At 40.1% G+C, this 16,607-nt stretch overlaps 1 protein-coding gene across 1 annotated transcript in view; it reads right to left on the bottom strand.

Moving 5' to 3' along the window:
• Positions 1-16,607, bottom strand: part of GALNTL5 (polypeptide N-acetylgalactosaminyltransferase like 5) — an 87,024-nt gene that overhangs the window by 19,139 nt on the left and 51,278 nt on the right. Inside the window, exons 6-7 of the mRNA XM_004372751.2 lie at positions 10,579-10,828; positions 578-695 (exon numbers count right to left, since the gene is read on the bottom strand). Of these exons, the coding sequence (XP_004372808.1) occupies positions 578-695; positions 10,579-10,828 (368 nt within the window). The remainder of the gene's footprint in view (positions 1-577; positions 696-10,578; positions 10,829-16,607) is intronic.

Genomic DNA, 16,607 nt, shown 5'->3' with positions numbered 1-16,607 from the left:
GGTTCACTGTTCAGCCGGGGATTGGACAGCCCCATAAAACCAAATGGGACTAATGAGGCACAGCAGTCCAGGGACAAGGTCCAGAAGGCAGAAGGGGACAGGAAAGCAGGTGATAGGGAACCAAAGGTTGAGTAAGGATAGTGTTGATGTGTTGTGAGGTTGTTAACCATTGTCACAGGGTAACATGTGTACTAACCGTTAAATGAGAAACTATTTTGTTCTGTAAGCTTTCATCTAAAGTGAAAATAGCAGCACAATTGGAAGAGCATAGTCAATGTCACTGAACTGTGCATGTAGAAATTTTTGAAATGGTGTATCTTTAGCTATGTATATTTTCACCAAAAAAAAAAAAAAAGGTTGAGAAGGGAGAGGGTTGACATGTTGTGGGGTTGTTAACCAATGTCATAAAACAATATCAAAGAGCACTGTAAGTTCTTTATTGTATTCAACACCAGAATGGTACTGGACACTGATGCAGGAAAACTGGGCATAATTACCACACTGTATTACATGACTTAAAGTTAGACTTCACTCTCTACGTACAAAGGTAACAATTTAAAAATAAATTCTGAATTACCCTTAGTGAAAGTTCCAAATTTTCTCCTCCCCAAAGATTCATGCCCTTGTCATACTGTCCGATTTCATTAAAATATTGCCTCTGTATAGCAAAAACTCCTCCAGCCATGGCAGGTGACCTAGAAAGGAAACATAAATACTGAACTAATTCCACAGAGATGGTCATTATGGATTTTTCCTCAAAATCATATTGAATATTAGTAATAACTTATAGTTAAAAACTAGAAAACAACCATATTAATTTATATCAAAATTGCTATCTTAATATACATTTAAGTATGTAAAATTACCAAATTAAAACTGTAACTGCCTAAAAGAAGGCAATGAATTTTAGTTAAATGTCACCAAACTGTGTAAGCAATATACTCTAAATATTGTCTTGGTAAGAGAGAGAGTTGATATTTAGAATATGAGTTTCACATAGGAGTAATGATTAAATTGGATAGTGAAGTTTAGAACTCTCCCGTTTCTAACGGCAGTGAGTGTAATACTTTTGTGAAACCAAAATGTCACAAAGCATCTTATTTTGTCCGCTAATCTCAATAATATCAAACTTTTTAAGCAGTTTGAAATAATTACATGTTCATTCATTCATTTGCTCATTTGTTTTTTTTAAAAAGTACTGAACATCTATGATGTTAGGGATAAATTTGTGAATCAACAGGCAAAGACCACAGCTCATGTGGGGGCAAGGATACATGTAGGGAGACCAGTTAGAGATTATCACAGCGGTCTAAGAGAAAGATGATGGAATCTTGGATAAGGGTGGTAGTAATGAAGGTAGTCAGTTGAGGTTGAATTCTTGGTCTATTTTGAAGATGGAGCCATCAGATTTACTTATGGATGGGACATGAGGTGTGAGAAAAAGACGAGTCAGGGCTGACTCCAAGGTTCTTGGCGTGAGCACCTGGAAGATGAAGTTGCCATCCATTGAGGCGGGGAAGCCTGGGGGTGCAGAAGGCTTTGATGGGAAGGTTCACCTTTGGATACGTTGCATTCAAAATGTCTGTTAAACATCAAGTGGAGATGCTGAGCAGCCAGTTGAATACATGAGTCTGGAGTTCTGAGTGAGGTCTGATTGGAAGTCATCAGTGTAAGATGGATGAGCAAGACCATGTGAGTGAATGGAGAAAGAAAAGAGGGCCAAGGACTGAGCCCTGGGCGCGTCAGCATTAAAAGGCAGAGAGGAGAGGGGGACTCAGCAAAGGACTGGGAAGGAGCAACCAGTGAGGTAGGAGGCTGACCAGGAGACTGTGGCGTCAAAGAGAAGGAAGTGATAAGAAGCATCAAACACTGCTGGTCAGTAATGTGAGATGAGGTCATTAACAAGTTTTGGTGGGATTTGGGGCAGGTGAAGCCTGATTAAAGTGAGTTTAAGAGGACTGGAGATAGGGATGCAGACCGCTTCCTAGAGGTCCTAGATGACAGGGACCAAATCCCAAACCAAACCCACTGCCATCAAGTCAATTCCAACTCACAGCGATTCTCATGTTTCCAAGGTTGTAATCTTTACGAAAGCACACTGCTACGTCTTTCTCCTGTGGAGCGGCTGGTGTGTTTGAACTGCCAACCTTTCGGTTAGCATCCGAGTGCTTAACCACTATGCAACCGGGGCTCCTTTGATAACAAGGAAGTGAGGTCAAAATAAGGTTTTCTTTTAACTGGGAGAGATAACCCCATGTCTATATTCTGATAGGAAAGATTCTGTAGAGAGGAGAAACGGATTGTCCTAGAGAAAAACTCTAGATTCTTGTTAAAATAAAAACAAAGAGATTTACTGAAAAGCATGAGACCATTTGAATGGATTCCACAAAGTGAATGGTGAAGCAGTGGACACACATTGAAGGGGAGTACACAAGCCGGGCACTCTGTGGTGTGGAGGTCGTAGCGGAGACTTTGGAAGTTCTCCTGTGGTTGTTTCAATTTTCTCCCCTATCATAGCACTGTGTTAAAGTTATGTTTTCACCTGCCTGTCTTCCCCACTATACACACTTGAAGATGGGGGTCATGTTTTCTGTTCTCACTGAGCAAGTCTTTCAGACAAGCCAGGTGGTCACGATTTTCTCGGTTCCTCTCTTGCTGGCATCTTTAGGCCTCAGAACAAACCACCACCCCTGCTGAAGCCTGGTTTGTTAGCAAGGTTAAAAAGACAATTCTAGGCTAACCACCTTCCCTCCTCAGGAAGTCAGAGGGTGTGTTGTGATGGATCACTTTCGTGTGGCGTTTCTCATTACGGTCTTGTAACTCCCACCCAGATGATTGGGTGGGACTGTGCAGATAGGGTAATTGTAGCCCACCAAGGGGATTGGTCAGTTTAGCCATTCCACTGGGTTTGAAATGAGCCACCCTGAGGAGGGAAACAGAAGATTCCATGACCACCAAGGAAAAACAGCCAGGAGCCAGTAAGTCATTTGGACCTGGGATCCCTGCACTGAGAAGCTCCTGGAAAGAGGACACTGAGAGAGGGAGTGACCTGTAACCCTGAAGACAGTCAGAAGCGGTGGCACAGCAGAGACCCGGCAGCAGAGACCCAGCAGCAGAGACCAGCAGAGGAGACCTGGCAACAGGAGGTGATGTGATGGGCTTCCCAGCCCATGGAGAGAGAAAGCTGAGTGCTTTGTGGCAGAGGCCTAGGGCACAGGAGAGAGCCATTCCTGTGAGCACAGCTGGGAAGAGGCTGTCCTAATGGAAGAACTGTATCCTTGAGTGTTCCTGAGCCTGAATTGTAACCTGTTATTTCCCTAATAAACGTGAGTATGGTCTGTGAGTTATGTGACCATTGCAGAAAGTGGGGTGTGAAAGGAAGAGTTGTCATCTCTGCCCAGACAGCTTTTGAGGGGTACTGCTCATGATGGAACTTTTCCTGTTGTATGTTGTCTGATTCTTGTAAGTAACAAAAGCTACTCTCCGTGTGCTAATGTCTGTTCAGGCTCTGATCAGAAGGATGTGATGTTTACAGAGCAATCCATATTAGTTATTGGTGCCCTTTTTCTAATGGCCTCCTACCTATGTAGAAATTGGGTGCAACCAGTGAGCACCACACAGATTTGGAGCATTGTCCCACCCTCACCACAATGCCTGGCCAAATAGACACTTGATAAATATTTGTTAAATTTACAAATTCAGTAATTTTACAAAACAGTTTTTAAGTCTTAAGTCCCATGGAAAATGGGGTAACAATATTTATATTTGCTGCTGAAAGAATTTATCAACCAGGGATGGATTACCCAATAAGGAAGGTACGCACGGGCTTAGTTGTGCTTACTTACTAACCTGTAGTGCACAATTTCACCTGTTTTTTTACCACATCAAAGATGTGGTAATTTTACCTGTTTTTCACCACAGCAATGGTGACACCTATGTGAAGTTTCACAACAGATTAGTAAATAAACACAAGTAAGCCCGTGAGTACCTTGCTTATTGGTTAATTTGCCCTTGAGTTATGCCTTCCTCTCAAGAGAGAAAGCTTTTATTCTAAAATCTTGAAATCACTAAGAAATGTGTGTGTGTGTGTGAATAAATGTGTGGTGTGTATGTGTGCATGGTGTGTGGGCTGTGTGTACATGGTGTGTCCAATGTGTGTATATGTGTATGTATTGTGTCTGTGTGTGTGCAGTGTGGTGTATAGGGGATTTTGGTGGTGTTTATACATGTGCGTGGTGTGGTGTGTGTGATGTATGGATGTGTGTGTGATGTGTGTGTATGTGTGTATGGTGTGTGTGTGGTGTGTCTGTGCATGTGTGTATAGTGTGTGTGAGCTGTGGGGGTGTGTGCCTGTATGGTGTGTATGTATGTATGGTGTGTGTGTGTGTGCGCCTGTGTGTATAGTGTGCGTGTGTGTGTTTGATGTGTGTGTGAGCTGTGTGGGGTGTACACTGTGTGTGTGGTGTATGTGTGTATGTGGTGTATGTGTGTGTCTCAGTGTCTACAGGCAGTGGTCTGAGACAGTAGAGCAAGAATGAAAAAGGGCCTTGATATGTACTCGGAAAAAGCCCCATTACTTTCATTGGTAATAGTAACCCCTGCCTGTCCGGGGGAGCTGTGGGAAGCTGCTAGTTATCGTTGGTCTAAGCACAGGCCACAGCTTTGCTTCTCTAAGTTTTCCAAAATTCATTGCACCTATCTTTTTTTTTCATTAGAAATACTCTAAGTAAAAGAAAAAAAAGTATCTTCAGACGTGAATGCTGTTCATACCATGACTAACATCCAAAATTTATTTTTTCTTTTAATCCTTTAAAAAGAACCTCTTTTTTAATGCTTACTATAGAAAACTTTGAAAGTGTAGAAAAGTATAAGGAACAGTATATATTACCCAGAATCCCAGGATATATTGTTAAATTTTGTGTATTATAATATACACAATTTATACATTACACACACACAGATATTGTGTGATTTTATTATACACATATATATATTCACACAATTGGTATCATATAGACATTTTTTATGGCCTGCTTTTTCATTTAACATGTTGTGAGAATTTCCCTTTATAGTTAACAGCTATGCCAGAAATTCCACATATATTGGATGCAGGTCACACCCCCAAGGAAACTCCCTTCAAACTGATTGGCTCCTCATAGCAGATCACATCATGGAGGTGATTACATTGTATCAGTTCTCATTATGGAGGTGATTTCATCATTACATAGCTGCCAAACTACATCATAGAATCATGGCCCAGCCAAGATGACACACAACCTTAATCATCATAGATGCCGTCCAGTCAGTTCTGACTCACAGTGACCCCACGTACAAGAAAACAAAACACTGCCTGGTCCTGTGCCGTCCTCACAATTGTTGCTGTGCTTGAGTCCATCAATCCATCTCTTTGAGGGTCTTCCTCTTTTTCACTGATCCTCTACTTTACCAAGCATGATGTCTTTTTCTAGGGACTGGTCCCTCCTGATAACATGTCCAAAGTATGTGAGACAAAGTCTCTCCATCCTCCCTTCTAAGGAGCATTCTGGCTGTACAGATTTGTTTGTTCTTCTGGCAGTCCATGATATATTGAATATTCTTTGCCAACACCATAATTCAAAGGCATCAATTCTTCTTCCATCTTTCTTATTCATTGTCCAGCTTGCGCATGCATATACGGTGATTGAAAGTACCATGGCTTGGATCAGGCGCACCTAAGTTCTCAAAGTGACATCTTTGCTTTTTAACACTTTAAAGAGGTCTTTTGCAGCAATTTGCCCAATACAATATGTTGTTTGATTTCTTGACTGATGCTTCCATGGGCACTAATTGTTGATCCAAGTAAAATGAAATCTTGACAATTTCAGTATTTTCTCCGTTTATTATAATGTTGCTTATTGGTCCAGTTGTGAGGATTTTTGTTTTCTTTATATTGAGTTGTAATCCATTACGAAGGTTGTAGTTTTTGATCTTCATCAGTAAGTGCTTCAAGTCCTCTTCACTTTTAGCAAGGAAGGTTGTGTCATTTGCATATTGCAGGTTGTTGAGTCTTCCTCCAATCCTGATGCCATTCCAAAAGTATTGGACGTTTGTGTTGTTTTGAGTTTTTTACTAATATAAATGCTGATAAAATACACATCTCTGTATGTATTTCTGATTTATTGCTCAGGGATAAATTACAAAAAAAAGGAATTATTGCATCAAAGAATAATAACATTTATAATATTCTTAATTTATATTTCCAATTGTTTTAAAAAAGAATACACCAATTTACAAAGGAGCCCTAGTGGTGCAGTGGTTAAGCTCTTGGCTACTAACAGAAAGGTTGCCAGTGACTCTGTGGGAGAAAGAAGTGACAATCCGCTTCCATAAAAATTACAGCCTTGAAAACCCCATCGGGCAGTTCTACTCTGTCGCATAAGGTCACCATGAGTCAGATTTGACTCGACGACCACAGGTTTTTGCTATACCAATTTATATACACACTAAAAGGGTATTAGAATCCCATTACTTTTTCTATGTATCAAATAAATATTAGGGATACAATTTCCTTAACGAATGAGTTACCTTCACATTACGTGCGATATGGATAGGAAAATATTTTGTATGAAAATATTACACAAATTACAAATCAGTTTTTTGTAAATGGGCTACTACAGTCACTTCTTAGTAAATATGTTTTAAATTATTCTAAGATGAAATAAAATGTTGATGTTTAATTTTTTATTTTTCAGCAAATCAAGATTTTATATACTAAATTCTATTGCAATACGATATATGTTTGTTCTTTTTTGTTCTGAAGTCTACAACATTAACAATAGCTACCATTCATATTGATCACTTGCTCTGTGTCAGGCCTTAAACTATGTGTTTTACAAGTATTATCTCATTTAATCTTCTCAATAAGCCTAAGAGATAGGTATTATTATCCTTATTTTACAGATGAGGATACTGAAGCTTAGAGTGGTAACTTGCCCATCTGAGGGCTGCCTAACACACAACTCCAGCGATGTCAGCCACCCAGCATGTGGATGGTGCCTCCTGGAGATGTGCAGTGCCCAGTCTATACAACTGTACATGGCAGCCCTACACAGCTAATATGCAATGGAGTCGCTACTGCAAACCAGGCCTCTCTGTCTGAAGCCTTTAAAATGATATATTGCCCCTCGAAGTAATGAATGCATGCATACAGCGTTGTGTTAAAACCAAAACCTGCTGCCCCCGAGTTGATTCCTACTCATAGCGACCCTAAAGAACAGAGTTGAACTGCCCCATAGAGTTTCCAAGGGGTGCCTGGTGGATTCAAACTGCCAACCTTTTGGTTAGCAGCTGTAGCACTTAACCACTACGCCACTAGGGTTTCCAGCATTGTGTTAGGTACTAGGAAATCAAAGAGTTATAGAACATCCCTACACGTGAAGAGTGATAAATCAAGTTAGCATGTATTGAGTACTAAGTAATTCTATGACAATAACTGACTGCAGGTGTTCAGGATTAGAGGCAAGTACCAGAGATGGTTAGGAATGGTGTTATGAAAGATTTACGATTTGTGGCAGGCCTTCTAGAAAGTGTAGGCTTTACAAAAGTACAGAAGAGGAGCAAGGCCATTTCAAACTAAGGGAGCAGTGTGACAGAAAATATGATGTCAGTAAGTGAATGTATATACACCAATGGGCTGGAGCATAGGTGAGCATAGACAGAGGTGAGGTCGTAGACAGTAGAGGGTGCATGAAGGAATCTGCATGTCTCCCTAAAGGCAATGGAAAGCCTTTAAAAATAAGACAAATTGGTGACATGCGCAAACTGGGGTTTTAAGAAAATTAATTTAACAACAGAGAGATCGGGTTGGGAGAGGAGAGCCTGCAGGCTGGGATGTCATTTATGGTGTGGCAAGGCAGGCCCGGTCTATGAGGGTGGACCGAGGAACAGACAGCTGTGATGTGGGAGTCAACACAAAGGATGGTCTCCTGGGGCTTGTTATACACTGAGTTAGAGTACGTAGTGGGAGATTTGGGATATTGCCACACAGCATTCACACGTGGCTGTTTTTAAAAGCTGCATAATATTCCATTGGTGATTCTAGGATAAAGTACTAAGTAATTTCCCAACAACTCTTCCCAGTTCTTAGATGGTCTTTATTTCATCTTTGAGTTAGGAGTCAAGGCTGCTTGCCAAGAGTAGGAGGGTCAGGCAGGGGGCAGTTATCCCTATTAAGAGAAGTAGTAAAGCCCTTGAATACCACTTTGGTGAATGAGCACAGGAACTCACTAGGGACGAATAAAAGGTTTGCAGAGCAGCATGAGGTCAGAGATCATAAATGTGTGTGATATTAGTACACATCTCTAAGTGTTCTGGCAAAATATATCAGCTCTGATGATATAGAAACAAAAAAACGAGATGGAAAATGCAATGATTAATGTTATGTGTCAACTTGGCTAGGCCATGATTCCCAGGATTGTGTAATTGTCTTCCATTTTGTGATCTAAAGTAATTGTCCTCCATTTTGTGGTACTGTGTAATTATGTGTTGTAAATCCCAAATCTTTATATGTTAATGAGACAGAATTAGTGTGAGGTGTATCTAATAAAGGTCATGACTCAAGTCACAGCCTTACTCAAGTCACACCTTTACTTAAGTCAAGCCCTTATTCAAGTCACCACATTGCTCACGTAAAGGGAGTTTCCTTGAGGATGTGGCCTGCATCCAATATGTATGAATGCTCTGGCAATGCTCTCTCTTGCTCTGGATCCTGCATCTGGCTCATCATCATCTGACCTCTGATTCTTGGGACCTGAGCTAGTGGCCTGCTGTCTCACCTGCCAATTTGGAATTTGCCAGTTTCCGCCACCCTGTGAGCCAGCAGCCTGCCATCTCACCTGACTCAACAGCTTCTGCAGCCCCATGGGCCAGCAGCCTGTCATCTGACCTACTGATATGGGTTTGTTAGTCCCCGCAACTGCATGAGTCTGAAGAAGCCTCCAGTCTGATGCCTGACCCACGGATTTGGGACTTGCCAGCCTCCACAACTGCGTGAGTCATTTTCTTGAGATAAAACTCTCTGTCTGTCTACATATATATATATATATGCTTCACTGGTTTTGCTTCTCTAGAGAACCCAGCCTAAGACAGTGGAATAGGTCCAGGGTTGGGAATTTGCAGGGCTCTTGTGGCAGAGGTGTGGCAGTTAAATGTATTGGCAAGAGAAGTGAATTTATAGATCTGAACATCTAGGCCACATAAGAAGAAAGAAGCCCACAAATGACAAAAGAAGAAATTGAAGGACTGGAGGTGTTGATGATGTCAAAGGTGTAGCAGAGGAGGAACAAGCTAGGAACATCCTGATTGTGGTCAAAGAAAGGGATGGATATCCAGTAACTGAGAAGATGAAAGATCCAGGATAAGTACGAGTAATAACAGCTAACCATTCTAAATTAGCTAACATTTTTGTGGCACTTATTATGTCATAGATGACATATCTTACATCGTTTAATTCTCATAACAACCCTGTGATATAAGTATTATTATTCTCCAGATTTTACAGGTAAGGAAAATAAGGTGCAGAAAGGTTAAGTAAGTTGTGCAAGATCATATAGCTCTAGCTCAATTAGATTAGAGATGAAGATCAAGGACTTTCTAGGTGTTGCTTTTGTTGTTGTTGTTAGTTGTCCTTGAGTCAATTCTGCCTCATGGTGACCCCATGTGTATCAGAGAAGACCTGCCCCATAGAATTTTCATGGCTGTGACCTTTCTGAAGCAGATCACCAGCCTGTCTTCCAACGCGCCTCTGGGTGGGTTCCATCAGCCAAACTTTCAGCTAGCAGTCAAGCCCTTAAGCATTTGTACCACCCAGGGACTCCTTCTAGGCAATAGTGTTGGAACATTTACTCATGTGGCTTTTGAAGCATAAAGGTTAACAGCAAGAGAAGAGGGAGATTCTGAGCCTGGTGCCAAAGTTAACAAATGTGGGGAGTGACCTGGAGGGAGTCTCTATTTCAATAACCTCACAAATGGAGTTAAAAGTCCCAATATTTAAATTTTGAGCAACTAACAGAAAATTAAAAGCAAACTCAACTGTTCTCTCATTTAGAGATTCGTTTTCCAAGATTAAGACTCTATAATAAATTGCATACTGCAAGCACTTGGATAAATATTTTATAGATGACCTTGGTACAGATGTCTGCTTCTTCTGGGATGTGCACAGTGCTGATGTTTTGTTCAATGATTCACAGACACACTGGTTCCCAAGAACAAACCCCACATTCTGAAGAGGGACGCTTGTGAAATGAGAGCGATGCAAACCACTGCGGTATTCTGACGTGGGCTAAGACGTTCACTGTCAATTGTTCACACAGAAACTTAACTCCTACCAAATCCTGTTACTTAAGAATTTTAGAAACAAAATAAACAAAACATTTCTATTCATTAAACCCAAGAAATCAAAATAATCCTTGAAAACTTCATTTTTTTTTTAACCAGGTCCTAATACATATATGCTGTAGGGTCACTATGAGTTGAATTGACTCAATGGCAATGGGTTTGGTTTGATTTTGGCTATTGCCCCATAAACAACAGAAATCTCACCTGATTGGTCCAGTGGGTCCCTCTGGTCCCTCCATTTCATAGGAGAAAACATTATCCCATTTAAATTGTAGCTGCCAGTTGAAAGCTCCCCTTACAACAGGAGAGGGCATGTATTCCAGGGTCATGTCATTAATAACATCGATCACAGGGCAAACCACCACTTTGGAGTCTTTGGAGATAGCAAATAGCAAGGGTTCCAGCCACACTCTATTCACCTCACAGTGACTATCTAGGAACACCAGAACGTCCCCTGGAGAGGCAACAACAGTCTAGTGTTAGACCACATGGATGAAGTATATGAAAACTCAAATAAAAGTTCAGCGCAGTGAGTGTTGGTTGAGCGTTTACTATGTGCTTGGCTCATAATGTGCTTTTAGTTTCATTGGGAGGAAACAAATACTTACTTTATTATGTACCAGGAAAGTGAGGTATCATGCGCCATAGATGTTCAGAGGAGGCCAGGTGAACTGTGGGCTAGACAGTGATTTGAGGATGATTCCAAAGGAGCAGTTAGAACAGAACAGGTTTAAATTAAAAAAAAAAAGTCATTTTAGCTTAACTCAATCTGGCAAATGCTTACTGAGAGGATATCTTCTCAGAGATTGAGTTTGGTGCTTGGGATGCAAAGGTGCATAACATTAATTTTGCTCTTGAAGTTCATCTGTAATGAGGGTCTACTTTGCTTAGAAGGAGCCCTGGTGGTGCAGCGGCTAAAGCACTTAGCTGCTAACAAGAAGATTGGCAGTTAAAACCCAGCAGCTGCTCTGTGGGAGAAGGATGTGGTAGTCCGCTTCTGCAAAGATTTACAGCCTTGGAAATCCTATAGGGGCAGTTCTACTCTGTTCTATAGGGTCGCTATGAATAGGAATCAACTCGATTGCAGTAGGTATGGTTTGGCTTTTTTGGTACTCTGCTTAGTGTTGTCAAGCTCATTAGATGGGCTCAGACTGGAAGAGGCCTCAACATTCTGGTTGAAGAGTTTAGGCTTTTTCTTGCAGTCAACGTAAAATAATTAGGAAAGTATGGGAAAATAACCCATATTTAGATCAGAAGACTTAATATTGTTAAATTAACAATAATCCCCAAACTGATCAACAGATTCAATGTAATCCCTGTTAAAATCCCGGCTGGCTTTTTTGCAGAAATTGACAAGGTGATCCTAAAATTCATATGGAAATGAAAGAGACCCAAATTTGCCAAAACAATCTTGAAAAAGAAAAATAAAAAGGCTGAGGACTTCCTGATTTCAAAACTTACTACCAAAGCTACAGTAATCAAAACTGTAGTAATCAAAACAGTCTGGTACTGGTACTGGCATAAGGACAGACATACAGAACAATGGAATAGAACTGACAATCCAGAAATAAACATTAACATTTATGGTCAATTGATTTTTGACAAGGATACCAAGACAATTCAATGGGGGAAAGAATAGTTTTTCCAACAAATGATTCTGAGACAGCTAGATATTAACATGCAATATAATGAAATTAGACCCCTTACACCACACAACATTCACAAAAATTTAATTCAAAATGGATCATAGATCTAAATGTAAGGGCTAAAACTCTAAAATTCGTAGAAGAAAATATAGGCATAAATCTTCATGACCTCAGGTTTGGCAATGATTTCTTGGATATGACACCAAAAGTGAAAATGACAAAGGAAAAAAATAGATAAATTAGACTTCATCAAGATTAAAAACTTTTGTGCTACAAATAATACCATTAAGAAAGTGAAAGTCAGAGGCAGGGCCAAGATGGCACAGTAGTCAGACACTTCCGGTGGTGCCTCTTACAACAAAGACCAGAAAAAGCACGTGAATTGATTATTTATGACAATCTAGGAGCCCTGAACATCAAAGACAAAGTTGAGGAATCGGAATGAGTGGCAGGGGAGGGAGAGGCAGTTTGGAAGAAGCCAGACGTGATCCAGGGGGAACCGGAGACCTTCAGGCTGGATGAGCTCGTGGTGCATGGTGAAGCAAGCAGCGGTGTTTGGGAGGTGTTTTCCACATTGGGAGAGACTCTGCAGTATAGTCTACTTGGACATCCAGAACCAGTCAGAAGTAGCCCTTGATTGGCAAAAGATAAGTACTTGCATCTGGCCTACTGTGCGGATCAAAAACAACCCCTTTTGGGAAAAACCTCTCTCCTATTTACCTCCCTGCTCCCTGCTCTGCCCTGGGTCTGGGACGGCTTCAGTGACTGCCAAATCCCCTGGGCTGGAAGTAGGACCCGTATCCCAGCCTTGGAGAGGGAACAAATTAACAAACAAGGGGAAAAATAATCTGCTGGCTCCCCTAAGCCAGGAACTCAGGGTAGGCACAATGCCTTTGCCTAGGCACAGGCATAAGGGGTCTGTGGACTTTGAGTGCCTTTCCCCCTAGACTTGGGTGGGCCCATTTCAACAGCGTAGGCCCTCATTACCACAGTACAACAGGGTATATACCTGAAGTCGAACTTCAACTGTTTCAACTATGAAGTGGCAGGTTCGTGATATTTGACACTGCTCTGCCCATTAAGCAAGGTTTTCACCTACCCACATCAGTGGCCTGAGGACTGGTGGCTCCACTCATGCCACCCAGCCACCTGTACAGGGGCCCAGGAATAAGTGGTGCCTCCCAGTCCTTACAACCAACAGCATTAGGTGCTCATAGTCCAGCTGCAAAACCCACTCACCTATGCACTCTAGGGAACAGGGATACGCTTTCTTCCTGGACACTCGGGGGAAGCTGTCAGCCCCCTGCCTTGCTCAGTGTGTGACCCCCTGCTACAGTCAGATGCTGGTGCCTACATAATCACCATGCCTCTCTAAGACTGTAGGTGGGATCCTGGACCACACACTTGGTGGTTGACTACCTGGACACTTGAGCTGAATCCATACAGGAGGAGTGGGCAGATTCCTGGGCCCACATACGTAGTGGCAGCTCTGGCCACCTGGTGACAGGACATCAAAGCTTCAGGGGTGCTGGTGATGGGGCTAGCTCACAAAAGCAACCTATTTGGGCATATCAAAGTAAAATAAAACAAGAAGCTAGGACACAGTAAGCAAATACAAAATAAACAAATATAATAACTTATTGATGGCTTGGAGACAACAGTCAATATCAAGTCCCATAAACAGGCAGACCATGATGGCTTCAGCAAGCTCCCAAAATAAAGACTCAAGAAATTTTCCAGAGGAGGAAAATTTCTTGGAATTACCAGAGGCAGAATACAAATACAAAAGATTAATAAATAGAACTCTTCAAGAGATTGGGATGGACATCTGGCAAAATGCAGACCAAGCAATAGAAGAACTTAAGAAGGTTAGAGAAGAGCATAATGACAAACTTAATAGGCTGCAAGAATCCATAGAGAGACAGCAATCAGAAATCCAGAAGATTAACAATAAAATTTCAGAATTAGACAACTCAATAGAAAGTCATAGGAGAATTAAGGCAATGGAAGTCAGAATTAGTGAGATTGAAGACAAAGCACTTGACACCAACTTATTTGAGGAAAAATCAGATAAAAAGATTTAAAAAAATGAAGAAACCCTAAGAATTATGTGGGAATCTATCAAGAGGAATAACCTACAATTGGAGTACCAGAACGGGGTGGGGGTTGGGGGGTGGCAACAGAAAATATAGAGAGAATTGTTGGCAGAAAACTTCCCTGATATAGTGAAAAATGACAAGATATCTATCCAAGATGCTTATCGAATCCTAAATAAGGTAGATCCCAAAAGAAAGTCACCAAGACATATTATAATCAAACTTGCCAAAACCAAAGATAAAGAGAGAATTTTAAGAGTGGCTAAGGATAAATGAAAACTCATCTACAAATGAGAGTCAATAAGACTAAGCTTAGACTACTCAGCAGAAACTATGCAGGCAAGAAGGCAATGGGATGACATATATAAAACCTTGAATAAAAAAAATTGACAGCCAAGAATTATATATCCAGCAAAACTGTCTCTCAGATATGATGACAGAATTAGGGCATGTCCAGATAAACAGAAGTTTAGGGAATTTGCAAAAACCAAACCAAAATTACAAGAAATACTAAAGGAGTACTCCAGTTAGAAAATCAATAACATCAGATAACAATGCAAGACTAGAACACAGGACAGAGCAATCAGATATCAAATCAGATAGGGAAGTCACAAAAATAAATCAAAGCTAAAACACTGAAAATAGGGAAACAGAGATATCAATATGTAAAACACGACAACATTAAAACAAAAAAGAGGAACTAAAAAATGTAGTCATAGATCTTTCATATGGAGAGGAAGTCAAGGTGATATAAAGAAAGAAAAGACTGGTAGAAACTTAGAAAAATAGGGGTAAATATTAAGGTAACCACAAAGGAAACTAACAATACTACACATCAAAATAAAAAACTAGAAAAATATAAAGACTCAGAAAATACAAAATCAACAGCAATGAAAAAGGTGAAAAGAAAATACATAAAGCAAAATGACTCAGCACAGAAAATTAAGTAGAACAAAGAAACTGTCAACAACACATACAGAAAGACATAAAAATGACAGCACTAAATTCTTATCTATCAATGATTACAGTGAATGTAAACAGACTAAATGCACCAATAAAGAGACAGAGAGTGGCAGAATGGATAAAAAACATGATCCACCTATATGCTGCCTACAAGAGACACACCTTAGACTTAAAGATGCAAACAAAGTAAAACCCAAAGGATGGAAAAAATGTATCAAGCAAACAACACTCAAAAGAAGGAGAGGCAATATTAATCTCTGACAAAATAGACTTTAAAGTAAAATCCACCACAAAGGATAAAGAAGGGCACTATATAATGATTAAAGGGTCAATACATGAGGAGGATATAACTATAATAAATATTTAGTCACCCAAAGACAGGGCTCCAAAATACATAAAACAAACTCTAACAGCATTGAAAAGAGAGATAGACAGCTCCACAATAATAGTAGCAGACTTCAACACACCACTTTTGGTGAAGGACAGAACATCCAGAAAGAAGCTCAATAAAGACAAGGAAGATCTAAATGCTACAATCAGCCAACTTGATTTCATGGACATATACCAAAAACTCCACCCAGCAGCAGCCAAGTATACTTTCTTTTCCAACACACACAGAACATTGTCCAGAATAGACCAACTATTAGGCCATAAAGCAAGCCTTAACAAAATCCAAAGCATCGAAATATTACAAAACATCTTTTCTGACCATAAAGCCATAAAAGTAGAAATCGATAATAGAAAAAGCAAGGAAAAAAATCAAACACATGGAAACTGAACAACACCTTCTTCAAAAACTACTGGGTTGTAGAAGAAATTAAGGATGGAATAAAGAAATTCATAGAATCAGACGAGAATGAAAACACATCCTACCAGAACCTTTGGGACACAGAAAAAGCAGTGCTCAGAGGTCAGTTTATAACAATAAATGGACATATCCAAAAAGAAGAAAGGGCCAAAATCAAAACATTAACCCTACAACTGGAAGAAGTAGAAAGAGAGCAGCAAAAGAAGCCCTCAGGTACCAGAACAAAGCAAATAATAAGAATTATAGTAGAATTAAATGACATAGAGAATAGAAAAACACAAAATTTGAAAGAATTAACAAGACCAAAAGCTGGTTCTTTGAAAAGACCAACAAAATTGATAAACCATTGGTCAAACTGACAAAAGAAAAACAAGAGAGGAAATGAAAACCCATATAAGAAATGAGATGGGTGATATCACAACAGACCCAACTGAAATTAAAAGTATCATAACAGAATACTATGGAAAATTGTATTCTAACAAATTTGAAAATCTAGAGGAAATGGACAAATTTCTAGAAACTCATTGTCTACCTAAACTAACACCAACAGATTTAGAACAACTAAATAAATGTATAACAAAAGAAGAGATTGAAAAGGTAATTAAAAAACTCCCAACAAAAAAAAGCCCTGGCCCTGAAAGTTTCACTGGAGAATTCTACCAAACTTTCAGAGAAGAGTTAAATTACTGCTACTAAAGGTATTTCAGAGCATAGAAAAGG

Source organism: Trichechus manatus, unplaced genomic scaffold (assembly GCF_000243295.1).
Source record: "Trichechus manatus latirostris isolate Lorelei unplaced genomic scaffold, TriManLat1.0 scaffold00020, whole genome shotgun sequence".
NCBI classification, from domain to species: domain Eukaryota; kingdom Metazoa; phylum Chordata; class Mammalia; order Sirenia; family Trichechidae; genus Trichechus; species Trichechus manatus.
Note: the sequence above shows the minus strand (reverse complement) of the source record. Positions and strands in the feature narration are given on the sequence as shown.